Raw genomic sequence first — 16,613 nt, 5'->3', positions numbered from 1 at the left:
AAGAAGTAGGCAAAAAATTAAACTGGTCCCTATTTATTTACTGAAAAAGCCAAAGTCAAAGTGCTTCTGGCTAAAGCTGGTTTTAACTGCTTTCGGGAAGAGAGGGGTCCATGTAGCCGACAACCATTTAACGGAGGGGTCTATTTTAAACCAACTGGGACACAGGCAGGCTCACTCCACTGACTGCTACAAGTCCTATCCCACTTGTAGCTAGAGGCCAAGAAAAATGAGCTCTTATCATAGGCTTGAACCGAAAATACATAAAAACAGAAACCATAGTTTACCCAACTAATGGTTTAAATTAAATACTTGAGGGCTAGATGCACGCTCCCTATTGTTCAAGTGGTTAAGATTTTTTGTTATTTTTGCACTTGAAATCTGTGCTCGAATACTCCCTTCCCAATATCACTTGTTAAACTTACCAAATAGCAAAAATCTATATATTTTTTGGGGAAAAAATAAAAGGGAGAGAGTGGCAGGTGGGTGGAGCCAGAAAGGAGAATTCAACAGGAAAGATGGGGGAAAATACGGATGCCTCATGATGGGCTATAAAGTGATTCCATCAAAGCCAATGGGTTCCGCCATAGTGATGGTGGATTCCCTTCACCCTCTGTGATATCCGGATCGAATCCTAATGAGATTTCTTTCCTCCAATATAACCGCATCAAGTTGGTAGGAGGAGCCAAAGAGGTGGTCACAAAAGTCTTGAACAATTGGTTCACCTATATACTTACCAATCCAACTTCTCATTCAAGTGTACAAGCAAAAACGACATTTTTAACATTCCCAATTCCTAATCAAAAGGTGTTGGCCAAACTATTGAATTTCCTTGGTTTTGCATTATTAGCCAAAAAGTCTACATGAAAACAATTGTGATATTGTAACAAGGCAACAAATTTGAAAATGTAAATAATTGTTCAATCAACCCGACATGGGATCCTAGAAAATGAAGTGATTGGTGAGACACGCTGATTTGTGCGTCGTCAATCGGCAACCCTAAATAATGCGTTGGAGATAATGTTGTTGGTGGCATGTGTCATCAATTTGGCCACCCAACTTCAACGGGCAGTGATGAATCTTCTTCCCTCGGTATAAAATTATACGCACCATTATCAAAACGACAAGTCGACCTTGCCTTTTGACTTGGGTTGTCATCTTTTACTTTATGCCATATTTGTGGGGTAGCTGCCATGTGTTTAGTCACAATTTATTTTTGATCAAATTTATTTGTGCCAAAAAGATACGTGCTTATTATGTCCACTTATTAATGTCGTTTAACATTCAATTGATGATAAATAAAATAACATATATTTCTAAACGACATAAATAAATTAATATAGTGGAAGTGGAGTGCTTGTGATTAAGACTTTAAACCTTTTTGGTATAGAAATTGATTGCACTTGAGGAGAAAGTTGGTGTTTTTTCATAAAAATAATAATATAAACAATAGTGTAAATTACAAGCGGATGAGAGTTTCTCACACACACTCTCACGGTGTTATAGGAGTTTGAATATGAAACCATTAGTCTACAAATTAAAAATATTTTTCACTGGGCTTAAACTCCGTTGATGAATTGACCTCTTATGTGGACCTTCATATTAGACATGATTATTTTATTGAACTTAAGTTATTCGGATAATCGTGTAATATGAAAGTCACATCTATCTATGGTCTATATATGTTAGTGAATGAGGAATGGGCCTCACTTTTTTTATATAATTTTTTTGACAAGGCCCTCATTCTCATATGAAATGGTTTTAATTAATTCTTGATACAATCACGAGTATCAAGGCCAAACCAAGAAATAGGCAACATATCATGGCCCATCCCGATCCTATGTTTGAAATTTTGGGCCGACCAAAGGAGCCCAACCCAAGAAAAGTCCACGTACAAAAACAGAAGATTTTTCTTTGGTGGGTACTGAAATAACCAAACCCAAAGTCAGATTTTTCTTTTTCAGTTCTTTGATATTTTAGAAATTGGATTCAAGTCCCAACATTCCTGGTAAACTTGTGGATCAAATCAAAGCCTCCTACTTTGGAAGGGTAGGGTTTTTAAAATATTTTTCTTCTGTTTTTGGATTATTATGATACCTTTTTCGTTTTTGAATGAAACTTATTTAAAAACAAAAAATAGAAGTGTGTGCCAAAACAATAACACACGGAAGATGTTAATGCAGTCTTGCAGACACAAGAAACTTTTGCCAGACCCTTCCAAAATAGAGTCAGAGTTCGCGGCCCTTTTGATAATCTTTTTTTTGTTGAATCCGTTGTCGGGGTGTACCTTTTGGATGACTTTTTTTTTTTTTTGGTGGAACCTTTTGGATGACTGGTGAGTAAAATAATCATTCAATGCACCCAAACCCTACATTTGTACCAAGGAAGGATCCTTTTCTATTACCCCACTGCCCGAGCTTTTATTGGAAAATAACATTGTGCCCCTTATCTAATCCCATTTTCAACTATAGCCTACTAGTTTTAAAAACAATATGTTGTTAGTCTGGTCAAATAATAGAACTTTTTTGTACTTTTCCATTCATCGGAAATTAAAAACTACACGTGTCATTATCCATGGAGAAAATAATGCAATTTCTATGCCTCCGTCTGCTTTTGATGCATCTTCCAATCACAATATATACCATATACAAATGTGTATGCTGCTAAATTGGGAAAGTTGCATTGCATGCATTCAAAGGAAACTTAAAGAAATAGCGGCCCACCTTCCACGGTATTAGCTAGTAGTTTCCAAAACCTTCATACAGCTTGGTTGTGATATAAATAAAAGCATGTAGCAAAATATTGAGGAACCCTTTGGAAACCCATACATTTTCAGAAAAAAAAAAAACACAAAAACCAGCAATTTATGGCTGCTACAACTTCTTCAGGCCAATCTCCGAGGACAAGAAGCCCTGCCCCTTTCTTGTCCAAGACATATGATTTGCTAGAAAAAGGTGCAGCAGAGGAAGGAGATAGCGGAAAGAAGATTGTGTCTTGGAATGCAGAGGGCTCTGGATTTATAGTTTGGTCTCCTGCTGAGTTCTCAGAGCTCCTGCTGCCTAAATATTTCAAGCACAATAATTTCTCCAGCTTCATCCGCCAGCTTAATACCTACGTAAGTCGTCGTCTTTTTCTTCTTATTCAACAATTGTCGTCTATGAGATTTGCGCTAGGCCCCTCTTTCTTTTACTAATCTTTGAAGTACTACTGATTACTTAGAATGCTTTTTGGTTATTTTTGATCAGTTTCTCAAGAACCCAGTATTTCATATGTAAATCATAATATTTTGAGTGATGGGTTTTCTTTTTTTCTTGTATGTGCCTCACCATGTACACAGCAGTCAAACTAAGTTAACAGAAAATATAATAATGTGGAGAAAGTCAAAACATGTGAAAGTTGTAATTGGTCAAAATAATCACGCTCTGCAGACTGATTTATAGTATCATACAGCATCACAGCTCCTTCATCTATAAACAGTAACATAAAAAAAGCGTGCACCTCTCTCTGCCATATCCTGTTTTTACTGTTTTCCTTTTTCTGCTTATTTGACCTAACCAATAATGTACTTGATATCTTAATGATTTTCAATCATTTATGTTCCTATCAATGTGCATCCGTGTGTGTATTTTAAATATAGGACAGTCTAATTAGGAAGCATTAGCAACAATGGTCAAATTTGGTTTTGGAATAAACAATTCTATGCACCTTCGAAACAACGTTTGTCTGATGCTAAAAGTCCAAAAACAAAATTGTTGTCTCAATCCATGCATAATTAATTGGAGAGTTTGGTTGGTTTTTTGATTTATGAATCTGACCCTTGAAGCCAAAAGCAGGGGTTCAAGAAAACATCACCAAAACAATGGGAATTTAAGCATGAAAAGTTCCAGAAAGGCTGTAGGCATATGCTGGTGGAGATCACAAGGAAGAAATGTGAGCCAAGTGCATTTCCAGTGTATCTAAAGGCTTCAGAAGAGAGTGGTAGCAGCAGTACAACTGTGGCTGCAGCAGAGGAAAATAATCGCTTGCTGCTAATGGAGGAGAACAAGAAGCCTCAGGAAACAGAAACTGGAGCTGCAGATGCAACTATCTCAGTTTAAAGCCTTAGAAATGAAGCTGTTGGATTGCCTAGCGCAGAACATGGAAGATCATCAGAATAAAGTTCGATGCTGATGAAACAAATTAAAAATGGGAGTTAATTTTGGTATTTTTGGTGCGAGTGTTTGTATCAAGGTCCAGGAATTCAAGCATATTTGATCATTGATGCTGCTGCTGCTTGTCCAGAATTATACAGAAATTTTGAGATCAAGGGGTTTAGGAAAATAACCATATCAAGCTAATCAGAATCCACACACAACTTTAATTTTGGTAATTAGATCAATCACGTTCTTCATGTAGGTCTACCAATTCTTGGTTTTAGGTTCCATCCAAGATGGATGGATGGAAAACAAATGGAAATACTTGACAAACCAAGACAGTTGGTTCAAATTCTTAATTCGAATTATTCAAACTTTCTACCTGTGATTGTCTACAACTATTATTCATCGAGTAATGCTAAAGACACCAATTTTTTGTACCAGTTGATATAACATTGTTTTCATTCTAAACCTGCTCCGAACTTTATTTATTCACATAAGTTGGAGTCCAAAATTAGTGTAATAAGTTGTTATAGCTAATAATTTTTTTTATTTATGACAAACGACTTCATGAGCGGAATTCTGTTTGGTAGGATGTGAGAGGCCGATCAATCAATAATGCATTAGGCCAGTTGTCCGTGTCTCAAATCCCTCCACAAAACAGCTCCATGAGCCCAAGTCTAAAACTTCTCACCGAGCCCAGGCCTAAGTAGCCCCAACCCAAAGCCCAATTTCTGAAACATTTTGCCCTCTTCGCATTGTTTACGAAAAGGTCCTTCGGTTTCCTCTCTGATTCTTCTTCTCTCCCAGCTCTCAGCTCCAAACTCTAAACCCCAACTCATGGACCCGAAGCTCTTCGCCAAAACCCTAATCCGAAGTGCGATGACGAGCAGGTCCTACTACACGAGCAGGACCAAGAAGCCGACCCTCTACATCAAAATCAGTCCGCTTGGAAATCCCAGCTTAAACGTGGTTCCAGAACTCGACGACTGGGTGTACAAGGGCCACAAGGTCCGTGTCGCCGAGCTTCAGCGCATCATTCACGACCTTCGCAAGCGCAAGCGCTTCTCCCAAGCCCTCCAGGTTTCGATTTTTTTCTCTTTCCTTGCATTATCCGCTGTTTGGTAGCTCAGAAAATGTGGTGTGGGAGAGAGAAAGTCAACTTAAATTTAGTTATTAAAAAAAAATAAGAAGAGAGAGAGTGAGGTAAATGATTGTGTTTTTGTATGTCCAATTAATTGGAAATTTTTTGCTTTTGTAATAATACTTTATAGGGTGCAGATTTCTGAGTGGATGAAGCAAAAGGGCATATGCATCTTCTCGCCGGTTGAACATGCTGTGCAGCTGGATTTGATTGGCAAGGTTCGCGGGCTTGTTTCCGCGGAAGAATATTTCAACAATTTGAGGGAGGAAGATAAGAACTTGAAGACGTATGGTGCTCTTTTGAATTGCTATGTCCGGCAGCTCCAAACGGACAAGTCCCTCGCTCATTTGCGCAAAATGAAGGAGATGGGATTTGCTTCCTCGCCTCTGACTTACAATGACATCATGTGTTTGTACACGAATGTTGGTGAGCACGAGAAGGTTCCCGGTGTGCTCACTGAGATGAAGGAGAACAATGTCCCGCCCGACAACTTCAGTTATCGAATCTGCATCAATTCGTACGGTGTGAGGTCTGATCTTGAAGGAATGGAAAAGGTTTTGGAAGAGATGGAGAGCCAGCCTCACATTGTCATGGACTGGAATACTTATGCTGTTGTAGCCAATTTCTATATAAAAGAAGGCCAAACCCATAAGGCAATTAATGCTCTAAAGAAGTCGGAAGAGAGGCTGGATAACAAAGATGGGCTTGGCCACAATCATTTGATTTCACTCTATGCCAATATGGGGAACAAGGATGAAGTTTTGAGATTATGGGGTCTTGAGAAGAGTGCTTGTAAGAGATGCATAAACAGGGATTATATCGGCATGTTGATATCTCTGGTGAGGCTTGGGGAGCTTGATGAAGCTGAGAAGGTAGTGAAGGAGTGGGAATTGTCCGGAAACTGTTATGATTTTCGGGTGCCAGAGACTGTTATTATAGGGTACACAGTAAAGAGATTGTATGAGAGAGCAGAAGCAATGCTTGAAGACTTAATGGAGAAGGGGAAAGCAACCACCCCTAAAAGTTGGGAAATAGTGGCGGCTGGATTTGTGAATAAGGGCGAGACGGAAAAAGCTTTTCAGTGCATGAAGGCTGCCCTCTGTCTGTCTGCAGAGAAAGGATGGAAGCCTAACCTTAGAGTGAGCACGACCATATTGAGTTGGCTTGGTGATAAAGGCAGTGTTGAAGATGTGGAAGCTTTTGTTGGTTTACTGAGGAATCTAATCCCAGTGAACAAGCAGATGTATCATGCCTTGTTGAAGGCATATATAAGAAGTGGTAAAGAAGTAAATAGTGTTTTGGACCGTATGAAAGCTGATAAAGTAGAAGATGATGACATAGAGACAAAGAAAGTCCTTGCCATGAGGGAAAACTAGTTTTGATAACACAATTTCTTCTTGTTCTTTCAATTTAACCCTCATAAGATTAAAGTATTTCGATTATCTTATTGGTTGAAAAGAAATAGTAATATCGAAGCATATCATTCAAGCTGGTGCCATCGCACAACAATTGAACCATGTCGCAATATGGCTGTCTGAATATAATTGATGCATTCTAAGTTCCAAGTTCCAATTGGAAAATGTAAGACATGCAACTTTCATTGCTCTATGGGTTAATGGCAACATACGACTATTAGATACTAAAACCAAGCAAGAACTGATAAACTTCATGATCCCGCTTAGAATTGATAACTAATCCCAAGCTTGCAATCATTGATTACACAACAAAACATACGAAATGTTATAACAATAAGGCATCTAAAGCAAACTTTGGAATGTGTATAATGCCAGCAGACACTTCACATCAGAATACAAATTCAACTCTTGTCTGGGATTATTTGATAAAACTAGGCTATGTTTCACTCTGTCAGGGTAGATTTAAGCTCTCCATTGTTTTTCAGCTCCATTACGATATCGCAACCTCCTATCAGCTCACCTTTGTAATAAAGCTGAGGAAAGGTTGGCCAGTTTGAGAAGACTTTAAGGCCCTGCCTCACATCCTCATCACTTAAAATATCAAAGGAACCAAAATTCACACCCTCTTCTCTAAGGGCATTGATGACTTTGGAACTAAAACCACATCTGGGAGCATCTGGTGTACCCTTGATGAAGACCATCACTGGTGAAGAAGTAATCAATTTCCTTAAACGATCTTCAAGAGTATCTTTCGGAACAATCCCTTTCTCTGCCAAAACCTTCTTAAGTTCCCCACTCTTTTGCATCTCCAATACAATATCTGACCCACCAATTAGTTCACCTTTAATGTATAGTTGAGGATAGCTGGACCAGTTTGAATAAACTTTGAGCCCTTGACGGACTTCTTCGTCAGAGAGAATATCAAAACTCTCAAAGTCCACCTTTTCTTGCACAAGGATATCAACCACCTTCCGGCTAAAACCACACTTGGGTTCATCTGGTTTTCCCTTCATAAACAGCATAACAGGGCTTGAATGAATCAGGCTTTCGAGTCGGGAGGTCAGAGTTTCACTCAAACCAGTAGATGCTGAGATTCCGCCCTTTCCACTTCCAGCTTCAGTTACTTTTGCCCCAGCAGAATCAGTAGTATCAATTCCATGGTCTCTGAAAACTTCCTCTAATTCACCACTCTCATGCATCGAAATTGCTATGTCACACCCACCAAGAAGCTCCCCTTTGCAGTAAAGCTGTGGAAATGTTGGCCAGTTAGAATACTTCTTTAACCCCTCTCTGACTTCATTGTCCAAAAGAATATCGAAACTTCCAAATTTGACCTTCTCCTCCTTCAAAATGTCAACAACTTTTTGGCTAAATCCACATTTGGGCTCCTCAGGGCTTCCTTTCATGAAAAGCATGACCGGATTAGACTCAATCAGCTGTTGCAGCCGCCTTTTCAAGGCATCAGCAGGGCCATTTTGTACTTGAATCTGCACCTGGGAAGATCCATTTTCTTTTGCCAACGCTTGGACTGTTTCAAGTATAGTAGGTCCAGCAGCCATCCCAAGGCTTGCGGGAGCAGCAGGTTCTCCAGGCCTAACGGACCCAGCAATCCTAGCGACCTTATTGGCCAAACTAGATGGATCTGCACCTTCTAATGTATAAGCGACCTTTCCATCCTGACAAAAGAAAAAGCACAAACAGAAAAGGATGAAGAGAAGAAAAAGATACAGAACAATAGGATGTTCGCACCATAGTCCATGGATAGTCATTCAAATGATACAGGTTTATAACATAAGGCTTCTTTTAATATCTGATGTTCACATCATAGTCCAGGCCATTGTCCTCAGATCCTAGTCCTTCTCCAGTCACTCAAACAAACAGATGATCCTATTGAACATCTACCACCCACTCTCACATTTTGAGTTTGGCATCATAATCTGAGCCTATTAATACTTAAATATCATTATAAACAATCATACTGCCACTATTATCATAATCTTAGCAACAACAGCAAACCCCAAAATGCAATTTGAAACCACCAGCCACAGAAAATAACTAGCCAATAGCAGCAACATACTGAAAGTGTGATGCAAACTGAATACCCCACATCCACAGAACCTTATTATTTAATTGCAGAACTTTGTTACTGCATTTAAAAGGTGAAAACAATATATCCTCACACCATCCAACCTAACTATGATTACTCAAAATCAGCCAGCATCACATCAAAATAGAGACATGTATAGACTACCCAATAAGCATACCTTCACAAAGGCAAAGTAGGGCACAGCAGAAACCGAATAAGCCTCAGATATCTCAGGCTGTTCTTCAGCTTCAACCTACAATATTTATCAGCAATTGGAGATTAAAATTAAAATACCAAACACACACACAAAACACCAGAAAAAAACCCAGTTAGAGATGAGAAGTATACGTACCCTTAAGAAATGGGCATGAGGGAAATCAGTAGAGAGGTGGGCAAAGATCTCGTCCATGTGCTTCGAAGCCTCACACCACGAGGCCCAGAAGTGCAGAATAACGGGTGCACCACTGTGAACCGCGCTATCAAGCTCCTTCTTCGATTGCACATCTTTCACAGAGCCTCCCATCGATAACGGAGTCTTCTAAATTCGAAACCCACAAACCAGAACAGTGAAAGAAAGAGGCAAAGACCCTTTTGAAGCTTATATCAGAGAATGGCCATAGAAAGACCTAAAAGACGGAGTGGGCGTATTCTTTCAGCTGACGAATCATGGAGGGTCTACGATAGATGGGCATATCATCTCTCACCGTCGATTTCTTTCTGCGAATCATGGAGGGTCATCCCATCCGCACGATATTGATTGGTGAATTAAAGTTGGGCATTATGGGTATTTTAGTCTTTTGGGCCTGATAGTTGTGTCAACTGGGATTAGGGCACCTAAAACAGTGGGCCTGATTTTTATGAATTGCATCTTCAAGGCTAATAAAATTTGGGATTGAGAATTAGAGAGGTAAAGTGCCCATTGTGACCTAAATTTACTAAAATGGATATAAACCGTTTATTATGTGAATTAATTCTGTAGTCCCACAATCTAACAATACATCATATTAATAAAAGAACAGTAGCCGTATGATGAAAAGCTCAAACCGAAAAAGAGTTGAAAATATATAAAAGATAAATTATCTTGATTTCAAACAAAAAATGCAATATTGTCTGATTTAAAGTCATTAATTACATTGCAAATGCCTCAATATCTTTTTCTCTTTCAAAATTAAAATCACATTTCGTAAAAGAGTAACAATCAAGAAGTATATTCTAATTTCTAACCAACAATTTGATTGTTGATAATTCATAAATTAATTATTTTAATTCTGTGAGTTGATTTCATGGTCTCCGGAAACTTCCTCTGATTCACGACAACCACGCTCTAGAGTGCGTATGTAACGCAAACCACGAGCCTTCCCTTCCAAGTAAAGCTGCGGGCAATACTGGCCAGTTAGAATATTTCGGTATCCCTTCCATGACTTCATTGTCCACAAGAACATCGAAACTTCCAAATTTGATCTTCTTTTCCTTCAACATGTCAATTGCCAGTTTGCTAAATTTACATTTGGGCTCCTCAGGGGTTCCTTTCATAAAAAGCATGACTGGATTAGAGTCAATCAGCTGCTGTAACCGCCTCTTCAAGGCATCATCAACGCCATTTTGGGCTTGCATTATTTTTTTATGAAAATTTTGCGCTTGAAGTTGCTCCTGGGAAGATCCAGTAGTTGCTGAGATACCGACCTTTCCACTTCCAGCTTTAGTTACCTTTGCCCCAGCAGAATCAGTAGTTTCAACTCCATGGTCTCTAGAATCTTCCTCTATTTCACCACTACGACGCATTAAAATTTCTATGTCAGACCAACCACGAGGCTTCCCTTTGTAGTAAATCTGCGGTATTATTGGCCAGTTAGAATGTATCCCCTATACTTCATTGTCCAAAAGAACATCGAAACTTCCAAATTTGACCTTTTTTTGCTTCAAAATGTCAACGGCCATTCGGCTAACATTACATTTGGGCTCCTCCGGGCTTCCTTTCATGAAAAGCATGAGTTGATTAGAGTCAATCAGCTGTTGCAGCCGCATTTTCAAGGCATCATCAATGCCATTTTTCACTTGAATTTGCTCTTGCTCCTGGGAAGATCCATTTTCTTTTGCTAACTCTTGGACATTCTCAAGGCTGGCAGGAGGAGGAGGAGGAGGAGGAGTTGGTTCTCTAGGTTTAACTGGCCCAGCAACCCTAGCAACTTTATTGGCCAAACTAGATGAATCTGCACCTTCTAATGTATCAGCGACCTTTCCCTCCTAACAAAAGGGAAGAGCTAAACGCAACCTCTTTTTTTATTTATTTAAAATATTTAAATTACTTTCTATATTTGCGGGGTGAGGATGCGCAGGATTCCTATAGACGTCAAGGTTACGCAGCCCAGTGAAGCCTCTATAAGAACCGCCTCTCTTGAAAAACAAAAAGAACCCCATCTCTTTTCTCTCACAAATTCACCCTAAATCCCAAGCGGCATTTTTCTCTTTCGCGCACACATAGCCATGGACGATGGCCTTGTGTCTCCACTTATGCAAATCCACCGGCCAAAGCCAGTCAGTATGTTTTTTTCGTTTTCGTTTAATTTAAGGGTTTGTGACAAAGATTTTGTGTATGATAAATTCCCTTTTTACAATGAAAAATACTTACGTTTTGGTTCTAGTAGAATTTCATCTCGTACAATATTCTACTTCTAATTGACCTTGGAATTACTTTTCGAGAAAAACTATTTTTGAGTCCTAATTTAGAGGAATTACTTTGTATTTCTCAACAAAATTTTTCGTGTTGCACCTTTCTCTTTTATTTTGGGAAAATATTTGCAGATGGTGGCAAAGCTTTGCTAATTGATCAAATTAAGCTATAATTGATTTGGATTGTTGATAGACAAATTGGTAATTGCAAACAGGTAGCGAGGTTGAAATACCAAGGATTGGAAAACTAACGCATGAAGAATGTGCTACTTTTTTTTCTTTCCTATGGGGCCCTCCTATTCCTCGTGGTATGCTTTTGATTTTGAAGAGAAACAAAAATAAATAAATAAATAAATTTGATACCCTTCTCCATTCCCCAAACCCTTGCCTCTCCCTCTTCTCCATTTACATATGTTTGATCATAAATTCTTTTTTTTCCTCTTCTTATGACATATTCAATCTCTTTTATTTTGTTTACTAGTTATTTTTATTGTGATATTTAATAAGGGATATACAAATTGAACACAGGTGAATGTAAGTTTTGTTTGAAGGTGGATGAACATTATTGGTCAAATTGCCCATACATGGTCAGTGTCCCAAAGAATGCAAAAGTTGGTAGTAATTGCGATGTAATATGTAAGGTTTGTGGACTATTCTTTAAAAAAGAGTCATGTTGTGGTAAAGACGAAGGGCGGGCGATTCCCAAGATTGGTAGGCGCGCGAAACATGTTTCTTTGGATGATGGAGTTCGGGTCTGAGAGCTATCATCGCAAGTGAATTGCAATTTGCAACACATGGTCTATTCTATTTATGCGTCTCAAAGATGTCTTTCCTTTATATTTATTTTTTAATAGAAAGCATTTGGCTCATGAGCTGCTAGTGCTGTACTGATAGTGGAGGAGGTTCTGGAGATGGCAATAAAAAAAGGGAGCGTCAACACCACATTGATCAGAAACCGTTAAAACTTGGAAGGAACTGTGGAATAATGTAAAAGACTTGCTGACATTTAAAAAAGAGTAAAAGAGTTGCAAAAAATGCTAATCACATAAAGCTATCATATTTTGTGTACAAGTATATTTTCACCATTTTGCCATCCACACACGGAATCTGTTAATTGATCCAAGATGCACACTTGTAGTGCAGGTTAGTGATTTGATCTGCATGTTTAGCTGAAATATGTGTGTGGTAGACAATAGAGATGGGTTCTTTGAGCCGTAGGTTCATTATATTAATTTGGTTGTGTTTGTAGAAATGGGCTATCAAGAGCGGCGGCCTTCTCAACAATGGAGAAACTTCTACTAATTCAAGATGCAGAATACTTTTATCAATGTATATTTTAGATTTTGTTTTTGAGAGATGCATGTGTTGTGAATTTATTTATAAAAAAATGGAAAAAGGAAAAAAGAACATATGCCAAGTATAAAGCATTTTTCAAACAGATGCAGCAAGTAATTATGAACCAGTCATACCAATGTTCTCGTCCACGAGATCCTTTTGAGATCTCTTCCTCTTGTGTATCAATGATGACCTCGAGACACTTGATTGCTGACGAGAAGACAACAACAAATAATTCCAATTAAGAAGAAAACAAAGTTCAAAGAATAACTAGGAACATAAGAAAATTCCAGAAAATGAAGAAATTTGACGCTTCAAAAGACGTATTGCGTCCTCGGCTCGGCACAGCGTTCATGCAAGTCAAGCACCATTTCACCTCATGATCAATTCCGGCTTGGTATCTGCAAGAAGTGAAACTGCCCCTTGTTCAAATTTTGAAGCATTTATTTCGTATACAAGCAAATGAGCCTGCAGTAAGCCTCCCTTTACTTGTTCTAGAAGTTTTGTTTGCTCGATCATGATCCTCCGTAGCAAATGCCTCTAACAAAAGAAAATTGATATCCTTACTCAATGTGTGAAATTTTAAGGCAACTAAGAGAAACTACTCTCCATGTTTTATAGATCAAATAAATGCAAATAAAATACTAAAACCTAAAAAGCCACATACAGCCTGAAAATATTCCTTCATGGTAGTCCGATACTCCCTTCACAGAGCTTTACGAAGAACCTGGTAGTTATCTTCGTCATCTGCGTCTGCAACTCTAGTACCTACACTTTATTTATGAAGGAAAATACAAGCAAGGATATAAATTCCTGGGAGCAGTTTACCATTTACTATTCAAACCGATCCCAACATTTTCCTCCAAAAAAGAACCAGGGAAATGAAGTTTCCCCCATATATAATAGACAAGGATGGATGCTGTCAATATTTCAATCTGAAATGAAATCATTTGGAGGTTCAACCACTAGTTGTCCAATATCAATCCGTTTCCTTTGTTTCTTCTTGGTAGCTTCTCCGGTCTCTCCTCGGGCCTCTCAGAAGCACTGAACAAAGCAGGCAGACCTTCCTTCTGGAGATCACTTCTCTCTTTCTTCACATAATGTTTTCCAATAATTCACTGCCCACTCTGAAACCGGACGATAGTTGGGCTTTGAAGCTCTGGAATTTTCATTTGGTGATACATATGGCTTCTTAGAGCTATTATCGTGAAGATTAATTCTTTTTAAGCTCATCCAATGTTCCATCATCTCCCCAAATTCCTATGCCTCCTCATCAAAGTCGACATCGCTAGAAATGACCGCGGCCTGGAGTTCTCGACCTACGGTGACGCTGTTTAGCGGACCCTCGAAGAAAGAGGGCTTCAGAGCTTGAAAACTCAAAAAGGGAAGCTCTTCTAGGTCGGTTGTTATGACTTTGACTTGAGATAACTGCCACCTTTTTTTCTTCATTACTTTCTATATATATTTGCGGTGAGGGGACGTCTATATATAAGAACTGCGTATTTTCTTCTTCTTCTCACGAATGGCTATAGACACATTAACACAAAAGGCTTTCAATGTTCTCAAGGACAAAGAAATTTTCCTAGGGAAGTTTAATCGTGAAATTCTTTTATATGTATACATAATAATATCGAGATATATATAACACCCAAATTAGGCTACCCCAGATATCTTTTCTGCATAAACAGAACAAGGAGAATGCAGGGCTATCACCATTCTTCTATACATGCATTAACAGACCTAACCAAAAAAAAAAACTACTTCAGAATCTTGTTACATAATTAAACTCATGCATGCATCTCGAAGTTCAAACCATTAAACTCTCGGACAGCATCAAAGACTTAAAACACAATCTTAAGGGGCCAAATTGTCTAAAGAAGCAATTTCACAAGCTGATTACATAATACAAAAATTCAGTCTACAGGTGTTCAGTTGTGTTATTCTAATTTCTAACCAACAATTTCATTGTTGATCATTCATAAATTATTTATCTCAACTGTGGAAACTTATTCTAATTCACCACTACGACGCATTAAAATTGCTATGTGACACCAACCACCAAGCTTCCCTTTGTAGTATAGCTGCGGTATTGTTGGCCAGTTAGAATACTTCTGTATCCCCTCCATGACTTCATTGTCCGAAAGAACATCGAAACTTCCAAATTTGATCTTCTCCTCCCTCAACACGTCAACGGCAATTTGGCTAACTTTACATTTGGGCTCCTCAGGGGTTCCTTTCATGAAAAGCATGAGTCGATTAGAATCAATCAACTGCTTCAGACGCCTTTTCAAGGAATCATTAAGGACATTTTGTGCTTGAGTTTGCTCTTGCTTGTGGAAAGATTCGTTTTCTTTTGCTAACTTTTGGACTGTCTCAAGGCTGGCAGGAGCAGCAGGTTCTTCAGGCCTAACTGACCCAGCAACCCTAGCAATTTTATTGGCCAAACTAGATGGATCTGCACCTTTTAATGTATCAAAGACTTTTCCATCCTGACAAAAGAAGGCACAAACAAAAAACGACCAAGATACAGAACAATCAGAGAATTGATAAAGGTTTATAACATAAAGCTAGTCTTAATATCTGATATTTCAATGTCATCGTCCTCAGATCCTAGTCCTTCTCCAGTCACCCAAACAAACAAAGCGATCATATTGAACTTCTGTCCCATTAAAAACAATCATATTGCTACTATTATCATCACATACTTATCGATAACAATAAATCCCAAAACTCAATTTGAAACCACCCCCAGAACTCAATTTCAAACTAAATACCCATATTTTCACAGAACCTGACTATTTAAATGCACAACTTTGTTGAAAGGTGAAACAATATATTCTCACATCCAACAACCTAAGTAAGGAAACATGTATACCTTCACAAAGGCAAAGTACGGCACATCAGAAACCGAATAAGCCTCAGATATCTCAGGCTGTTCTTCAACTTCTACCTACAACATTTATCCACAATTGGAGATTAAAATTAAAACACCAACACACACACACACACACACACACACAAAAACACCAGAAAAAACCCAGTCATAGATAAGAAGAATACGTACCCTTAAGAAATGGGCATGAGGGAAATCAGTAGAGAGGTGGGCAAAGACCTCGTCTATGTGCTTCGAAGCCTCACACCTCGAAGCCCTGAAGTGCAGAACAACGGGTGAACCACTGTGAACCACGCTATCAAGCTCCTTCTTGGATTGCACATCCTTGGCTGAGCCACCCATGGATAACGGAAACAGAGTCATCTAACTTCACCCGAAACGCACAAAAACGAAGAGAGAATATTTTTTTGGTCTAGGACAAAGAGAGATAGTGAAAGAGAAAGAAAAGGAAAAGACTATTATATATAACGGCAAACGCAGAATTTAGGGAAACTTTCAAATACTAAGAAATAGATTTTCTTAATTAGACTTCTAAAACAAGATAACTTAGTTAATAAGGAACCAAATATTAAAAGTTCAATTTATATATTAAAACAAGAAAGTTAAAAATAACGTATTAGGTAGCTCATTGTGCTACCTGATTTGAATTTTTTTATAAAACTTTCATTACTTCCTTATTTTAAAAGACTTTCCATAATAGCAAATAAAAAAAAGGTAAATTGGGCCAACGAGATCTAGTCGAGGGAAAAAGGGCATTGAGATGCAATTCCAACAGCTCATTAAATTAATGAACATAAAAATTGAAAATTGAAAATTAAAATAAAAGCAAAATGGTAGTGTCACTTCATAACAGCAAGTATCGTGAGATAATCGTGAAGATTCCTTTTAAGCTCATCCAATGTTCCATCATCTCCCCAAATTCCTGTGCCTCCTCCATCAA

General features: G+C 38.4%; 4 protein-coding genes and 2 pseudogenes across 6 annotated transcripts in view; 2 read left to right on the top strand and 4 right to left on the bottom strand.

Annotated features, from left to right (window-relative positions):
• The window catches only part of LOC103324759 (putative nuclear RNA export factor SDE5), a 47,995-nt gene that overhangs the window by 16,955 nt on the left and 14,427 nt on the right, over positions 1 to 16,613 (bottom strand). The window lies entirely within an intron of this gene.
• On the top strand, positions 2,680 to 4,513 carry LOC103324754 (heat stress transcription factor B-2b-like; annotated as a pseudogene). The gene is made up of 2 exons (XR_016124973.1): positions 2,680 to 3,112; positions 3,831 to 4,513. The product of XR_016124973.1 is annotated as a heat stress transcription factor B-2b-like (transcript).
• Positions 4,902 to 6,716, top strand: LOC103324755 (Tetratricopeptide repeat (TPR)-like superfamily protein). Of its 2 annotated transcripts, none has more exons than XM_008226864.3 (2): positions 4,902 to 5,213; positions 5,412 to 6,716. In XM_008226864.3, exons 1-2 carry the CDS (start codon positions 4,971 to 4,973, stop codon positions 6,648 to 6,650), a joined length of 1,482 nt encoding a protein of 493 aa, XP_008225086.2. In that variant the 5' UTR covers positions 4,902 to 4,970; the 3' UTR covers positions 6,651 to 6,716. The 2 variants fall into 2 exon arrangements, with proteins under 2 accessions (XP_008225086.2, XP_088904733.1); XM_089048607.1 differs by having other exon boundaries at positions 5,074 to 5,213; positions 5,405 to 6,716.
• LOC103324756 (monothiol glutaredoxin-S17) lies at positions 6,932 to 9,438 on the bottom strand. Its single transcript, XM_008226865.2, has 3 exons — positions 9,128 to 9,438; positions 8,954 to 9,028; positions 6,932 to 8,365 (listed from the first exon to the last, which is right to left on the bottom strand). Exons 1-3 carry the CDS (start codon positions 9,296 to 9,298, stop codon positions 7,133 to 7,135), a joined length of 1,479 nt encoding a protein of 492 aa, XP_008225087.2. The 5' UTR covers positions 9,299 to 9,438; the 3' UTR covers positions 6,932 to 7,132.
• LOC103324836 (monothiol glutaredoxin-S17 pseudogene) lies at positions 10,038 to 10,764 on the bottom strand (annotated as a pseudogene).
• LOC103324757 (monothiol glutaredoxin-S17) lies at positions 14,587 to 16,138 on the bottom strand. The gene is made up of 3 exons (XM_008226866.3): positions 15,845 to 16,138; positions 15,656 to 15,730; positions 14,587 to 15,269 (listed from the first exon to the last, which is right to left on the bottom strand). The coding sequence occupies exons 1-3, from the start codon at positions 16,034 to 16,036 to the stop codon at positions 14,787 to 14,789; spliced, it is 750 nt and encodes a 249-aa protein (XP_008225088.3). The 5' UTR covers positions 16,037 to 16,138; the 3' UTR covers positions 14,587 to 14,786.

The sequence above is a fragment of the Prunus mume genome, linkage group LG3 (assembly GCF_029339155.1).
Source record: "Prunus mume cultivar Tortuosa linkage group LG3, ASM2933915v1, whole genome shotgun sequence".
Classification (NCBI taxonomy): Eukaryota; Viridiplantae; Streptophyta; class Magnoliopsida; order Rosales; family Rosaceae; genus Prunus; species Prunus mume.
This window is presented reverse-complemented; position numbering and strand designations above follow the sequence as displayed.

Coding starts and splice junctions, on each gene's coding strand:
- LOC103324755 (XM_008226864.3), top strand. CDS start 4,971: ATGGACCCGAAGCTCTTCGCCAAAACCCTAATCCGAAGTGCGATGACG. Junction 5,214..5,411: donor GCTTCTCCCAAGCCCTCCAG/GTTTCGATTTTT, acceptor TATAGGGTGCAG/ATTTCTGAGTGGATGAAGCA.
- LOC103324756 (XM_008226865.2), bottom strand. CDS start 9,298: ATGGGAGGCTCTGTGAAAGATGTGCAATCGAAGAAGGAGCTTGATAGC. Junction 9,029..9,127: donor CTCATGCCCATTTCTTAAGG/GTACGTATACTT, acceptor TAAATATTGTAG/GTTGAAGCTGAAGAACAGCC. Junction 8,366..8,953: donor CCTACTTTGCCTTTGTGAAG/GTATGCTTATTG, acceptor TTCTTTTGTCAG/GATGGAAAGGTCGCTTATAC.
- LOC103324757 (XM_008226866.3), bottom strand. CDS start 16,036: ATGACTCTGTTTCCGTTATCCATGGGTGGCTCAGCCAAGGATGTGCAA. Junction 15,731..15,844: donor CTCATGCCCATTTCTTAAGG/GTACGTATTCTT, acceptor TAAATGTTGTAG/GTAGAAGTTGAAGAACAGCC. Junction 15,270..15,655: donor CGTACTTTGCCTTTGTGAAG/GTATACATGTTT, acceptor TTCTTTTGTCAG/GATGGAAAAGTCTTTGATAC.